A 16,859-nucleotide genomic window follows, 5' to 3' on the forward strand; every position below is an offset into this window, starting at 1 on the left:
TTCAGAGAGCACCTTTACAAAGGACCTCTCACTCAATGAAAGGTAGACTGTATGATGTATGTGTGCAAACATCCATGCTACATGGCAGTGAAACATGGGCCATGACTACTGAGGACATGCATAAGCTTGCAAGGAATGATGCTAGTATGCTCCACTGGATGTGTAATGTCAGTGTGCATACACAACAGAGTGTAAGCGCCCTGAGAGAAAAGTTGGACATAAGAAGCATCAGATGTGGTGTGCAAGAGAGATGACTGTACTGGTATGATCATGTGTTGTGTATGGATGAGGATAGCTGTGTGAAAAAGTGTCACACCCTAGCAGTAGAGGGAACCTGTGGAAGAGGTACACCCAAGAAGACCTGGGATGAGGTGGTAAAGCATGACCTTTGAATGTTGGGCCTCACCAAGGCAATGACATGTTGCCAAAACCTTTGGAGATATGCTGTGCTTGAGAAGACCCAGCAAGCCAAGTGGGATCATAACCGTGGCCTATGCCAGTGCAGCATAACTAAACCATTTAAGGGTACCCTTCAATCATTGGGTGATAAACTGCACTTGCAAAGACCTGTAGAGGAAGTGACGTCATTGTTGTGGCCGATGACAGTACCGACTGATTGGCACCCGTGCTGGTGGCACGTAAAAAAACCACCATTTGAGCGTGATTGTTGCCAGTGCTGCCTGACTGGTCCCCTGCTGGTGGCATGTAAAAAGCACCATTCAAGCATGGTCATTACCAGTACTGTGTGACTGGCTCTCGTACTGATGGCATGTAAAAAGCACACACTGCACTCTTGTAGTGGTTGGTGTTAGGAAGGGCATCCGCCAGCAGAAACATTGCCAGATTGGATTGGAGCCTTGTGCAGCCTTCTGGTTTGCCAGCTCTCGGTCAAACCATCCAACCCATGCCAACATGGAAAGTAGATGTTAAACAATGATGATCACACACACACACACACATGTACTATATATATATGCGAGTGCATGTGGTTATGTGTGTTTAGCCCAAAAGAGTTTGAAAGCTGTGCATCTTTGAGAAAAATTAATTTGATTTTAGAAATTTGAATCCCAAAGAAATAAATAGTAATAAAAAAAATAAGTAAGTGATAATAAGAAATAAATAACAATAAATAATAATATAAAAATTCATTAACTTTTATATCAACAACTCTGCCACTCTCTATCTTTCACCACTAATGTCTCTCTCTATATATTTACCATACTCTTTGATATCTACTCTCTTTATGTGTATAATTAGCTCTAATGCATTGCTTTCATTTTGTATAAAACCTCATCTTATAATGCTTTCTTTCTTTCAGTTTATGACAACTATTACACACAAATCCTGTTTTCTGATTAGATGGAAATTGTAGCTGTGATACCAGTGTCGGTGGCACATAAGAGAACCATCTGAACGTGGCCGTTGCCAGCGCCGCCCCGACTGGCCTCCGTGCCGGTGGCACGTAAAAAGCACCATCCGATCATGGCCGTTTGCCAGCCTCGTCTGGCACCTGTGCAGGTGGCATGTAAAAGGCACCCACTCGCGGAGTGGTCGGTGTTAGGAAGGGCATCCAGCTGTAGAAACACTGCCAGATCAGACTGGGCCTGGCGCAACCTACTGGCTTCCTAGACCCCAGTTGAACCGTCCAACCCATGGAAAACGGATGTTAAACGATGATGGTGATGATGATGATATTTTTCTAAAATTTTCACAAACTTGGATTCAGTGTGAAAAAGTATATCAATATACCAATTTGAAAACTTTCCCTTAATTTTAAAATTTCAAAATCTGTGACAACAAAAAAGATCTCTCTCTCTCTTTACTCATGGTAAACTACTTACCCCTTTCTATACATTTTTACCACACTCTCTCTCACTTTGTATAAAAGTATATTTGCTCACACTGTGTGTGTGTGTCTGTATGTATAAGAGTTTTCATTTGGGTGACAGTGATTTAAAAAAGGTATGTAAATGATAATTTATTTTAATAGCATATTTTACTGTTAGTAAATATGTTTTTTCTTACACACACACACATATGCTTCATGTGTGGTGGGGCATTAAAAATTAAAGTTATAAATTTTTTGTTTTGTTGTTTGTTGCTTACATACAAGCAACAGAGCACCACATTATCATTCCAGAAACTGTGTTTATGGGGAGAAAAATATTGGAAAACATCAATATATGTCTGAGTGACAAAGAAACAAGCAAGATAGAAGGTGGCCATGGGATGTACTAGAAACAACAGGTAAACCTTCCTTAAATCACTTGTCTATCTGAAAATTATTTTGAAATTATAAACAGACACAAATTGCACATTTAGATTGTTCTCATTTTAAAATTATGATTAGAAAAAATTTCAGAAAAAAAAAAAAAAATTTCAGGACTTATGGAGGGGCAGGGTTAAGGAAAGAATTAAAGAAGATTTCACTATTGTTTTTAAATCATGCCTCATCTTTTTGTTTGAAAATTCTAAGAAAGCAGAGATTGAAAAGTGAGAGCTGATTACCAAAGATTTTCCTTTTTTTAAAACTTCAAAGGTTCTCCCATCATCTTTAAGTGCAGAGTGCCAAAAAATAGAGTAGAGTTGGGGAGGCCAAATTGAAAGAATTCATAACATTTCAAAACAATTAATTTTTTTACTGAAAGGGTGTCTCCCAATCTTTATAAGTGCAAAAAAATTTTTTTTAATCCAACAAAATCAGTTGAGAAGTGAGGTTAGAGTTAGGGTTCAGAAGCGAGGAGGGAGAATTCATAAATTTTCAAAAAATTTTTTCATAACAAGCTTCCCTCCAATCATTTTTGTATGGGTATAATGGAAAAGAAAAGTTTGCAAAATAGAATGAGACAGATATGCTGTGATATACATCTGGAAAGTTCTGGAAGGACTTGTACCAAACATTGGCACTGAAAGTTACACAAATACCAGAGTTGGGTGCCACTGCATAGTGCTACAGATCCTAACATTGCCATCAAGATACAGGACCAGATACTATAACAACTTGGGTTTCAAGGGACCACAGCACTCCAATATCCTTCTAAAAAACCTGAGAGACCTATGTGTATGTGTGTGTGTCCTTCTATAAGAGTGTGTAAATTTTGTGAAACCTTGTGCAAGGTCAGAAAATTGTCAAAAATCCATAACAGGAGATATCATATCTACCTACCTTTAAAATTATTTTCTGGATTTCCTGCTGGTAACATAAAGTTTAAGGTTGCATTGAGGCCACGATAAAGCAAGTTCTTCCGTTGGTTCTTTTCAAAATTATAACTGATCTCATAAATCAAAGGTTGGTGCTGAAATATAGAGTGAGATTTGTTTTATTGCTACATAGAAGGCATAACCTTGAGAACATTTTCAGGTCAGGGTGTTTATTTAAATTATAGTTTAGAACCTGAAGCACAAGAGTACTTACTTTATCTTTCCATTCATAACAGAATGCACTAAAAGAGGTTTTCATTTCTACTCCTTGTAATGGCTTGATGTTGCAGCTTCCTAAATATGGACTCTCATTAATATGGAAATGAGCATAGGCAACTCCGTATGTACCCTTATCGGTATCATTATCTGTAGAAGAAAAAGTACCTGCATAAACCGCTAAATCAATTTTACACTCTCTGCACACTACAACATCAATTTCAAAGTTGAATTAAATCTCTCAACAGATAGAAACTTAACGACCTAATTTACAAAACTGTTTTAATTTTTTAAATAACAGCACAAAAGAAGAACAAACCAACCTTTTTTTGAGACATTTACACGAATGATATAGTCTCGTCCCTGAGATAGCACACCTGGTTTAATTACAAGAGACTGACTACTCATCATGCTTAAAGTATCATTGATGTTTAGTACCACATTCCGACGTGACTTGCTGACAATGTGTTCAACATTAACTACAGGATCAGGACTCACAATTGTATCTGTAAAAAATATATAAATAAATAAATAAATAAGCCTTTCTAACTTGTTTCTAGCAGAGGCAGAAAGTTTAAAATTTAGAGAAAGGGTTAAGTTGATTCTACAAACGTCAGTACTTGACTGAAATTCCATTTAATCAACCCTGAAAGGATGGAACGTAAAGTTGGTGTTCGAACCCAACACTAATGATTCTGCTGATCTACTGCCCCTTCATAATTTTAGTAAAAGTGATGATGATGATTTCATTTGTAATAAAGACTAACAAAAGGAATAACTTTATACATGAGACGAATTAAGAAAAGACAAAAGGAAATGGAGAAAAACTAGTGGAGCTTTACTTTTTAAAGCAAAAAAAAAAAACCCCAGAAATTTTCAACAGATGGATGCAAGCATGGCTCTGGGGTATTTCAGTTCCCAACCACATGATTCCAGGTTCAGTCTCACTGCATGGCACTTTGAGCAAGTGTGTTCTACTACAGCTTCTGGCTGACTAAAGCATTGTGAGTGGATTTGATAGAGGGAAGCTGAAAGAAGCCCATTGTATGTGTGTGCGTGTGTGTTTGTATTTGTTCCCCGCCACCACTCGACAACCAGTGTTGGTGTGTTTACATCCCTATAACTTAGCTGTTGGGCAAAAAAAGAGACCGGTAGAGTAAGTATCAGGCTTAACAATAAAATAGGTACTCAGGCTGATTCATTCAACTAAAAATTCTTCAAGGTGGTGCCCCAGTATGGCCATAGTCTAATGACTGAAACAAGTTAAAGATAGCAAACGTGGATATCACAACTTTTGGAAGTCATCAGTTGAAACCAATTTGATTTAATTCTGTCTTCATACAAATAACCGCAAGAATCTAAGCAGACCAGCATTTTGGATACTCGGAATGGTTGGGTATTGAGCCTACAGCATATTGAGCCTATTAGTTGTTTGTGGATAGTACACTGTAGGTATGCATATATATATATACACATACACACATGCCAACATGGAGAACAGACACTAAAGCATGATGATGATGATATGTATATATATATGCATATATGTTTGTATGTATATATGCATGTATGTTTGTATGTATATGTGTATGTGTGTGTGTATACTGGGTGCAATGTGCAAATTGTCACTATTATATATTTTTAATTTCGTGCATGTGTATTGTTTGTTTTTGAGTTTGTCGACTACACAGTACAGTAGGGTCAGTTGGGCATCGTCTATAAGGAAAACAGCATCATGATGCAATTCGCTCTGCCAGAAATTTGGAAACAACATGCTGTACTGCTTGGCGTTCATGCCAAAAGCATTTCAGAGTGTTTGGGTGTCAATGTGAGAGCGTGTCGAGAGTGACAAAAATCAAACATCCAGTCAACATCATGATGTTTGGAGTAATCACTAGTGATGGCAACATTATGACTCCATTCATCTTCCTACACAGCATCAGACTCAACATGGAGGCCTACATCAAGTGCATGGAGGAGGTGGTGCTACATACATATATATATACATACACACACACACACACATATATATATATACATACACAAGGGGGTACCTAAAAGAAACTGGAATTTTGCAATGTAATTTTATTCACTTAGTTTTACATGTCTACACTTTTATTGCCTTCAAAGTATTCTCTATTTGAAGTATTGCAACATCATCATCGTTTAACACCTGCTTTCCATGCTGGCATGGGTTGGACAGTTTGACTGAGGACTGGCAAAACCGGAGGCTGCATCTGGCAATGTTTCTACACCTGGATGCTTTTCCTAACATCAACCACTCCGAGAGTGTAGTGGGTGCTTTTTACGTGCCACCAGCATGGGGGCCAGTCAACACATTTTCCACTATTCGAAGCAGTGCTGGAACTCTTGCGAAGTGATACTTTTAGATGCCTCTGTTGCTTTTTTCTTCATCTCTTCCACATCTGCAAATTCCATAACACTAGCTTTCATCACCAGTGATGACCTTCAAAAAAAGGGTCTGAATCAACTTCCAGCTGTTCTTTCAGTTCACGACACACAATCATTCATGACTACTTTTGATCTTCCGTGAGCAAGCAAGGCACAAATTTTGCTGCAACTCTTTTCAATTGCAATTCTTCCCTCAGAATTCATTGACGGGGGCTCCAGGACTCACCAGTCAGATCAATAACTTTGTCAATTATTCAGTGATGATCCTCCAAAATCAGTTCGTGTTTACATTCATTCCGGAGGTTGACCAACGTCCTGAATGAGGTTGGTTTTCAAGCAACAAGTAGCCATTCCTAAAGCATGAAAGCCACTCGTAAACTTGTGTTTTGTTCATGGCAGCATCCTTGTAAGCTGTTTGAAGCAATGACAGCTGTTTCAGCCACTGTTTTGTTTGAAAACAAAATTTCAAGGAAGCATGTGGTTCCTTCATTTCAGCCATTGCAAAAATTGATGAACAAGGGAGAAGCACTGCAAAACAAAGAAGTACCAAGTGGCAGAATCACTTCACTTGCTGATGTCAGTTGGCATAGTGATGCCTGAGGGTTGCATCAAGTGACTTCTAGTGGTGGAAGCCTGAACTACAATAGACTTGTCCAGTGTAGCCTTTCAGCTGGCCACCCCAGGTCAAACCCTCGAATCCATGCCAGCATGGACAACAGATGTTTAATGATGATGATGATGATGATATACATATTATACATGCATATATATATATATATAAAAATATATATACAATATATATATATATATCTACTACATACGTGGAAAAGAACTATGCAAGAACAGACAATGGAGCCTGGTGCAATCCCTAGGCTTACCAGCTCCTCCCAAACTGTCCAACCCATGCTGGCATGACAAACAGATGTTAAATGACAAAGAGGTCTGGCCCCTAAGTTATTTTTATACTAAACATAGCTTATGTGAATTGGAACTTTTTGATTCCAATTCACATTTATATATATGTGACATCCTTCTTTCCGTTTCTATCTACCAAGTCCACTGACAAGGCTTTGGCCAGCCTGGGCCTACCGTAGAAGATACTTGCCCAAGGTGAAATGTGGGACTGAACCTGGAACTATGTGGTTGGGAGACAAACTTTCACCACATCTGTGCCTACGGCCATGTCTGCACCTGTGTACCTTGTATAGCCATAAATACTGTTACAAAGAAAATTTGAATTTCAGGATAACTAATGATTGCATTCAAATGAAGCTTTGAACATTTGTGGGTTGCACAAAAGAAAAAAAAGAAAGAAAAAAAAGAACAGAAAGGTGCAGCAACAAAAGAAGAAAGGTTAGAATTACGAAAGAAGGAGAGGAGATGGAGAAATGAAAAGCATGAAGTGAGGAAGAGAAAAGGAAGGAAAGTGAAGAAGTATTGCTAGCACTAGTGGCTAAGGTAAATAGCAAGTATGGTAAAGAGGGATTGCATGGGAGGGAGAGAAAGAGATCGAGTCTGGAAGTGTCAAAGCAAAGCTTTCAAAGCGGAAAAGGAATTATGCAATATGAAGTAGCAGCAGAGTACTGGCAATCGCTTCTTACAAAACAAGGAAGTGTAGAAGATGGACGTGGACATAGACAAACATTCTCAAATATATAATATACAGTAAACATATGTACAGAGAGAGAGAGAGGGGGGGAGAGGGAGAGAGAGAGAGAGAGAGAGAATGTTAAATTTATTGCAGTGAAGAGCATTAGACATAACAAAGATTTCACCTGATCTCCCAACTTAACTGCTCAAAGAAGAGCCTACGATAAATTAACATTAGTATAAAAAACAGTGAAGTCAAAAAGTAAACTTACCTTCAACATTTTTACTCTGAGGTAATTGGGGTTCTAAAAATAGATGAAAAAATTAAACAGCCAAAATTAAGCTTCAGTAATTTGAAATACATTTCAAACTGGAAACAATAACTACCTCACACACACACACATTATCTCTCTCTAATTTCCTGCATATCTACACTGGCTAGTTTTTCACAGTCAGTGATCAGTCAGGCTTTGATACAGCCTGATTGATTACCAAAAATGAAACCAAGTAGTTATGTGTGAGTCATTAATGTCACACAAATAAACAAACTCTGCCACATGTAGATGGGCAATCTTCAAATACATGCAAATATATATTTTATACATGTGTGGGTGCGTATATGTGTGTGTGTATATTACATATGTACTTGTGCATCTGAAAGAGTGGGATATGGTCCAGTTACTCTTAAGGTTGATCAGGTTGTCTATAAGGGGGTCATAACCAACAACTGGTGGAGCAACATCATAATTGACTACTACAAAGATAAAGGTGATGCCTAAGGAATAATTACAGATGCATCAAATTGCTGGACCAGGTCATGAAAGTTACTGGGTGTCTCATAGCTCTGATGCACACACTCTCTTCATCTAACACTTTAACACACTCTATTTTCTTCTCCAACAGTTGTATCAATGTATCTCTACAGCAAGACACCTATCTCTTTCCCTCTATAACACCTCATCAACTGGCACAAAGCTACCCAACCTTATTATTACTCACCCCCTCCCAGTCAAGGGGATTATTTTGTTTTGCAAATTACTTGGTTCTCCTGTCAGGACTGACTGAAATGATAATGTGGTGCTCTGTTGCTTGTATGTAAGCAACAACAAAACACATATATAAAGGTGTAGATTAACATTAAGAGTGGAATGCACGATTTCCTGTTAGACTGCTTCATGGTCCAAGCAGACAAAATGGAAAAGACATTGTCCCAGAGGATGGCAATGGAGATGCACTGGAACAGCCTTTCTCTGACACATACAGCTTGCACTTTGAGACAGCCATCTCCATCCTGATAGAAGTGAGCAGGGATGAAGAATGCCAGAGGTCTTCACAGCCATAGACTCAACAATAAACTTGTCAGAGATACTTTGACAGTTTGCCTTTCTGAGCCTAATGAGCAGTGGAGCCTGGCATGATAGCTGAACACACCAAGTTATCATTGGAGAAGGTGTCACAGCATGTGATTGGGAAGCAAGCTTCTTACCACACAACCATGCATTGGGTATTGTAGACCTTGCATTTGCAAAAGTGGTGATATTCAACTGGGAGGAAAGTTTTTTTGATGTAGACGAATAAAAGTGATTGTCGATGATGGTTGAGAGATGTTGTTGTTGTTGTTGTTGTTGTTTAACGTCTGCCTTCCATGCTGTTGGGATGGTTTGACAAGAGCCAACCAGGCAGAAGCCTGCACCAGACTTCTGTAACTGTTTTGGCTGGATTTTTACAGCCGGATGCACTTCCTAACACCAACCACTCAGCAGAGCAAATGAATAAAAATGATTGATGAAGTTGGTTGAGCGGTTCACTCTAACAGAAAATGAGAAAACAAAATTCAAAATTCACAAAAATTCCACTTACGCATCCGACGGTCTTGCTTGCCGCTTTCCCCTTCTTCAATAATTGCTGTAAGGAGAAAATGTGAATATATGACACAAGTATGACATTATAAGAAATAACACAAAAGATAAAAGAGGTTTAAATATTACAATCAATGGAAACTGTTAGGCTTGAGACAGCTTGCCTTTTCTAAATGTTATTTCAGTATAATATTACACACTCAAGTCCATTCAATCTATTTCAGCTTATTTCATCTGTTTAATTATATCAATATGACATGGCAGACAGACTCTTCATCTGCTGCTCCAATCAAAGCCATAAAACCACACACACACACAAATATAAACAAGCACACAAACACATCACTTGTGACTAATGACTAAAGATTGTTGAGAGTTGAACTCCTACAGGAAATGAGAAAAAACAAATTGAAATTCACAAGAAGTGAACTTACGTGGCCAACGGCCATGCCTGCTGCTTTCCCCTTCTCCTTCAATAACTGTTGTAGGAAGAAAATGTTAAGATTATGACACAAGTGTAACATTATAAGAAAATAAATCAATTCGTTCTAACAATTACAATCATGTAAAATACTGGTCTTGAAAGATCTTGTTCTCAATATGAATGGTTTCATTTGCTACTTCTATATCTCATTATTTATATACTCTGTTACTGTATTTGCTACTTGTATGTTTGTAAATGTTGATACAACTAAGGCTGTAGGGTTTTGTGGATGATATGTATAGGACTTCCCGGATGGACATATAGGATGTGTTCAAAGTATTCAGTGAATGTCATTGAGTAAGAGGTGTTTAAGTTGTTGGAGTTGATCATATTCTTTTTCATTTTTACTTATTCTGATAATGTGTTTAAGAAGAACCTCTCTCCTAAAAATGATGTATATTGTATCCGATCAAACAACTCTTAATTATAACAGCAGAGACACAAAAATGGATAAAAAGCACCCACCATACAATAATTACAACTGTGGGATTGGGAGTGAGAGAGAGGAAGAGCATTGTAAAGCTTCTGATTTTAGAGTTTTGCATAAAACTCATTTAAGAATGATTCTAAACATTCTGAAAATGTGACTTAAGATAACAGGCAAGAAAATGTGAAAACAACAGTGGACCTACCTTCCGGTATACCCATGGCATGGAAAAAAGGATTACTTGGCATTTCTTCAACTAGAAATTGTAACAAAAAAATATTGTTTCAACATAAAAATTTGACAATTCCAAGGAAATATGCTATCACTAACCTATGTATCAAAGAATGAAAAATTAGTCTTACATGAACATCGTAACCACCTTTCTTATTATGATTGATGTGAATTTTATTTTATTAATCGTGCTAAGAAGAAAAAGTTACTAGTTTTTAAAGTAGACGGCATTTAAACAAGTAATTATAAAAAAAACCCCAAAAAACCACAGGAGACACCTCTACAACAGATGTCAATTTCTATGTGCTTTGAAATCTATTTCAAAGTCAATACTGATTTTCATCCTCCATAGAGGTAAAGCAAGTAGAACTAGCACAAAGTAGTCAATTGAATAGCTTACAACTTCATTTATTTTCCCCAAAATGAGTTTCCCATTTATAAGAGAAATTATTATGAAAAAAAAAATGACCAATCAGATTATTTCAGCTTTGCTTAATTGTTTAATGGTGGCACATGAAAAGCACCTTTTGAGTGTTTGAAGGGTATCCAGTTGTAGAAACAATGCCAAATCAGAATGGAGTTTGGTGCAGCCTTCCAGCTTTCTAGCCCTGGTCAAACTGTCCAACCCATGCCAGCATGGACAACAGACGTTAAATGATGATGATGATCATCATCATCATATTTCTAATGAAATCCACACTTTGTTTCAATTAATTTGGGAAAAAATGAAGTATTTAGTAAAATAACTTTTGTCACAATTAAGCTGGTGTTTGGAATATAAATTAACATAAAATTTAAATAGGTTTTAATTCAAATCACTTGAGAAAAGTAAGTTTGTATGACGGAAGCAGTAGCAGCCTCAGGTGAGTAAGTATGGAAAAAGTCGAAATGCAACAATGGAATGCAAATTGATTTACACTTGTTATGAAGATTGTTAAAATGAATCTCCATTCTCTTCTGAAATCAACTGAAGTGATTATATTCCAAGCAATTGTAACGTGGCAAGCTGGCAGAAACATTAGGACGCTGGGCGAAATGCGTAGCCGTATTTCGTCTGCCGTCACGTTCTGGGTTCAAATTCCGCCGAGGTCGACTTTGCCTTTCATCCTTTGAGAGTCGATAAATTAAGTACCAGTTACACACTGGGGTCAATGTAATCAACTTAATCCCTTTGTCTGTCCTTGTTTGTCCCCTCTGTGTTTAGCCCCTTGTGGGCAGTAAAGAAATATATATTCCAAGCAATTGGCACAATTGCTTCCTGTTTGTGTAAAAAACAGAACTGAAAGGTCAATGAACAGATCGAACTAGTTCTTTCAAAAGAAATTAATAGTCCAAGCAAGAACATATCCATTTTCAAAGCTATTTTATCAATAATTACTAAGTGATACAAGAAAAACCTGAATGAATATCACATACCAGGGTCTTCATAAATTGGTGGCATTTTTGGTGGAGGTATTGTTGGCTTCACAGTAGTAGTAGTAGTAGTAGTAGTAGTTGTTGTTGTTGTAGTTGGCTGTTGTGTAGTATTGGTGTTGGAGGTAGTGGTGGTGTTTTCTTCCGTATCATTTAATATCAACTTTATGTAGGATGACCCATTGGCTTCAACACATTTGCCATAGTCATGGGCACCGTAATTTTTATTGTATTTTTTATCAATAACTCGGAACACATTCCACTCATAGGTCAAGGCACTTGCATTATCACCACAGTTATCACATGTAGTTTCCAGTGTCAGTTTCTCATTGGCATTCATCACATTGTTCACACATGTTGTACATGCAACCATCACACTGTAAGTAAAAAAATTTACAGCAATGAGAAAAATGATGCATTCATTATTTTGAATAAAATCAATGAGAAAGAAATTTCATTGCTAAATTTTTAATCCAACAAAAATATGCAAATAGAAGAACAACAATAATGATTATAAAAAAAAAACAAAAACAAAAAAGGCTTAAGAAGGCTAAATAAGAGTTACAGAGTGAAGATACATGTATTTTGAGATAAATAAGGAATTCCTTAGTGTTATTTCATAACTTCTAATCAACCAGATGTTATGAAAATAAACCAGTGAGAACAGCTGTAGCTGGGCAACATTTAAACCACAAATCCTTTCTCTGACATCTAAACTATTTCATAATCAGCATCTTACATACATATCAGCCTGCTTGATCCACACCAGTTTTTATTTTATACTTTGTAATGCTGTGATTGAATTTATGTATGGTCAACCTTTTAAAAGAAAGAAAGCACCTGGTGAAAGAGAAATGTAACTGTTCTGTTAAATCAGATGATTTAGATGAAGTTCTGCCATTGGTTCCTTCACCAACAATATATAACCATTTCTGATATTTGCAACAGAGAGAATCCTGGAATCAATTTCGCTTAAATAGCACCTCAAACTGAAATAAGCCCATCATATATGTGTGTGTGTATCATCATCATCATTTAACGTCTATTGTCCATGCTGGCATAGGTTGGATGGTATGACCAGGGCTGGCAAGCTGGAAGGCTGCACCAGACTCCAGCCTGATTTGGCATGATTTTCTACAGCTGGATGCACTTCCTAATGCCAACCACTCTGAGAGTGTAATGGGTGTTTTATGTGCGACTGGCACAAGTGCTATTTGTGTGACACCAATATCTGCCACGACTGCATTTTTACTCAGCTTGATGGGTTGTCTTCTCAAGCACAACATAATGCCAATGGTCACAGTCACTGACTCTGTAAGGCCCACTTTGCCTCTGTGAGTTCCAACACTCAAAAGGTACTCTTTCAGTGCCAATTATGTGACACCAGCATGAGCCATGACTACAATTTTACTTGGCTTCACGGGCCTTCTCAAGCAGAGCATATCACCAAAGGTCTCGGTTCCTAGTCATTGCCTCTTTGCGGCTCAAGTTTCAAAGATCATGCTTCACCACTTTGTCCTACATCTTTCTGGGTCTACCTCTAACACAGGTTCCCTCTACAGTTATGTATGTATTTGTGTGTGTCTTTGTCCCCCCCACACACACACCATCACTTGACAACTAATGCTGGTGTGTTTACATCCCTTTAACTTAGTAGTTCGGCAAAAGAGACCAATAGAATAAGTACTAGGCTTACAAAGAATAAGTCCTGTGGTTGACTTGTTCAACTAATGGTGGTGCTCCAGCATGGCCGCAGTCAAATGACTGAAACAAGTAAAAGAATAAAAGAATATATATATATATATATATATATATATATCCTTTAAGTTCATTTACAGGAAATGTTTCTGCGTACACATATAAAAGCTCTTCGTTTATTATGTCGGCTGCAGTGAAGTGATTTCAACCTACAACACCAGTTTTATGGGGTTGTTCCGAGTTGTGCCAATATGATGTAGAATAAATTTATGTATTTTAAGGCAGACTTTCCAATTTTTGTGGTGACTATCTTCTGAAATATGCATCTCGTAATACTAACATGCTGTACTTTGATTTAAAATATCTTTCAAAATTCGAAATTCATTAATTCTTCAAATAACTTTCAAAAATTGTAATTCTTTAAATCTTTGCAATATTCTCTCTCTGTTTCATAACACATGTTGTCATGCTCTGCCATGATTCCCTCAGTGATCTCTCGCTCTCTCTCTCTAAAATTTGTAAACATTCTTGCCTTATTTTATTGCTTGTGCCTTTGTCATTCTTGTCATAATTTCCCCCAGTGATAAAGTCTTTCAAATGTCTCTCTTCCTCTGGTTCACTAGTGTCTTTTTACTGCTATTTCTACTTCCTGAGGTGAAGCTGGTCAATACTTATCTGCAATGTGCCCACCCATTCCCATCCCCACCACCTGTACCGGAAATCTCTTCTCTTATAACCAGAAGCCCCTACAAGGATCTGCCTCGCTTCTGTACCAGAAGACTTGCATACCTCTGTCCCTTCCTCACCACCACCATCAACCATCCACACTACTGCATGCACCAAAAGGAGATGTGTTACTTAGTAAATTAACAAACCACCTACCTCTTCTTTTCTCTTTCTCTCTAAATATAAAGCACCAACCAACAGCAGCTCAATTACTTACTTGATTTAAACAGTCACCTTATTTAAGTTTGCAGCAGTAACACTTATATTTACAATGCTTACATTACGCTCATCCCCAATAGGAGCAACAATTTTAACAAGTTTGAATGATGGTAGGTTAAAGTGAGAACAACTGAGGTGACATATCTGTTATCAAACAATCATTGAAACCTTCTTTTCAGGTGTTGAATACCACCTCTCATGCCCATGTCCCCTACCACATCCCTTCCCCAGTTTTCAGAGTTAGTACTTACTGTCAATGTAGGCACATTGAAAGGTAGGTCTAGTGAGATTGTAGAGATGCTTGAATGGGGGCGAGTTGATGTATGTTGCATCTAAGAGGTGAGGTGGAGAGGAGCTTCAGCTAGATTCCTCACAGGCAACACTCATAGGTATAAAATCGCCTGGGAAGGTAACAGTGACATGGTAGGTGGTGTGGGCATACATCTTGCAGAGAAATAGGTGGATAAGGTCATAGAGATAGTCGAAGTGTGCGATAGAGTACTTAAGCTCAGGCTAGTATTACAAAATAATAAAGTGACAATTATCTCTATACCCCAAGTGAGCCTACCAAATTAACAGGACTACTTTTATGATATTCTTCTGCAGGCTATCTCAAAGATGAGTGACAATGATTTCATTTTCATGGCTGAGGATTTTAATGGGCATGTCAGACTGCAGCCCAGTATCTTCCATGGTGTACATGGGGGCCATGGATTGGTTCCTGATATGTAGAGGAAACAAGGCTACTAGAGTTCTGTGATGCAAATAACATATTGATCTACAACACCAACTTCAGGAAGCTAGCTACCAGATAACCTACCTATCAGGTGACTGTGCCAACCAGATCAATTACATTCTCACCAGAGAGTGGAGTGCATGGCTGCTCTTAAATACAAGGACCCTCCCTGGTGAAGAATGTACCCCACAGCATAGCCTAGTCATTAGTGACTTTAGACTCCAGGCTAGAAGGATGTCAAGAAGCAGACCAATCTGGAAAAGAAATATTTGGAAGCTTAAGGACCCTTCATATTGACAGAGATTTAGGGATATCCTAATTGAGAAAGTTAATAAGAGGGTGGAGGAGACACAGACTTGTGACATAGAGAGTAATTGGGTATTTCTGCAGGGTAGCTTGCTGTGTGCCGGGGACCAAATCTGTGACTGGTACAAAGTCACTGTGTGTGACATGGTGGAGGAATGATGCTGTAGACAAGGTCATTAGAGCAAAGAAACAAGCCTAGAAGAGAAAGGTGTTTGCATGGATGATGGCACACTTGCATTTAATGATTCTGCAAAGAAAGAGGCCAGCAAATGCCATAATAAAAGACTGCTGAATGTGGAGAATGAAAGCAGGAGAGTTTGCCAAATGTTGATCCAATTGAGTGACCAGCGACCCAAATTGACAGTTCTTTGGTAGATAAAGTAATTAAGGATATGAAGACAGGAAAATTCCCGTCCATCAGAAATCACTGCTGAGCTGCTTAAAATATCTGGTAGTGCAGATTATGGTTTAGTCACTTGTATTGTAAATCAACTGGTTCAAGAACGAGTCAGATGCAATGACTGGTGTAGCAGCACCATAGTCAACTGCTACGAAAGTAAAGGTGAAGCTTTAGACAGAAATAATTACAGAGGTATGAAATTGTTGGATCAGGTGATGAAAGTTATGGATAAGATTATAGCCCAACTAATTAGGGAGAGAGTTAGTCTAGATGAGATGCAGTTTGGGTTTGTGCCAGGCAGAAGCACCACCGATGCTATATTTCTGGTAAGACACCTACAGGTGAAATATATAGCCACAGATAAACGTCTGTACTTAGCATTTGTTGACTTGGAGAAAGCCTTTGACAGGGTCAATTGATTCCTTATCTGGTAGTCAATGCAGAAACTAGGGATAGATGAGTGGTTGGTGAGCACTGTACAAGCCATGTACAGGGACACCACCAGTAAGGTGAGGGCTGGCAATGAACAAGTAAAGGTTCACTGAGGATCAGTCCTCAGCCCCTTGTTGTTCATCATAGTCCTCCAGGCAATAACAGAGGAACTTAAGACAGGCTGTCCCTGGGGGTTCCTCTCTGCTGTTGACCTTGCTCTTATAGTTGAATCACTAACAGGACTAGAGAAGAAGCTTCAGGTATGGAAGCAAGGCCTAGAATTGAAGGGCCTTAGAGTTAATCTAGCAAAAGCCAAAGTCTTAGTAAGTAGAAAGGCAGACAAATTACAAATACCTTTAGGTAGATGGCCCTGTTTGATCTGTAGAAAAGATGTAGGTAGAAACTCCATAAGAGGTACCCAGTGTAAGCTTTGGACACATAAGAGGTACAGTAATATTAGAGGAAGGTTAACAAGGAAATTAGCTATTGTGTGTGGAGGATGCACAGGT

General features: G+C 38.2%; 1 protein-coding gene across 1 annotated transcript in view; it reads right to left on the bottom strand.

Moving 5' to 3' along the window:
• The window catches only part of LOC115216328 (polycystic kidney disease protein 1-like 1), a 235,489-nt gene that overhangs the window by 93,325 nt on the left and 125,305 nt on the right, over positions 1-16,859 (bottom strand). Inside the window, exons 21-28 of the mRNA XM_029785550.2 lie at positions 11,837-12,210; positions 10,395-10,445; positions 9,713-9,757; positions 9,280-9,324; positions 7,692-7,724; positions 3,741-3,923; positions 3,416-3,567; positions 3,167-3,296 (exon numbers count right to left, since the gene is read on the bottom strand). Coding sequence (XP_029641410.2) covers positions 3,167-3,296; positions 3,416-3,567; positions 3,741-3,923; positions 7,692-7,724; positions 9,280-9,324; positions 9,713-9,757; positions 10,395-10,445; positions 11,837-12,210 — 1,013 coding nt within the window. The remainder of the gene's footprint in view (positions 1-3,166; positions 3,297-3,415; positions 3,568-3,740; positions 3,924-7,691; positions 7,725-9,279; positions 9,325-9,712; positions 9,758-10,394; positions 10,446-11,836; positions 12,211-16,859) is intronic.

Source organism: Octopus sinensis, linkage group LG10, assembly GCF_006345805.1.
Source record: "Octopus sinensis linkage group LG10, ASM634580v1, whole genome shotgun sequence".
NCBI classification, from domain to species: Eukaryota; Metazoa; Mollusca; class Cephalopoda; order Octopoda; family Octopodidae; genus Octopus; species Octopus sinensis.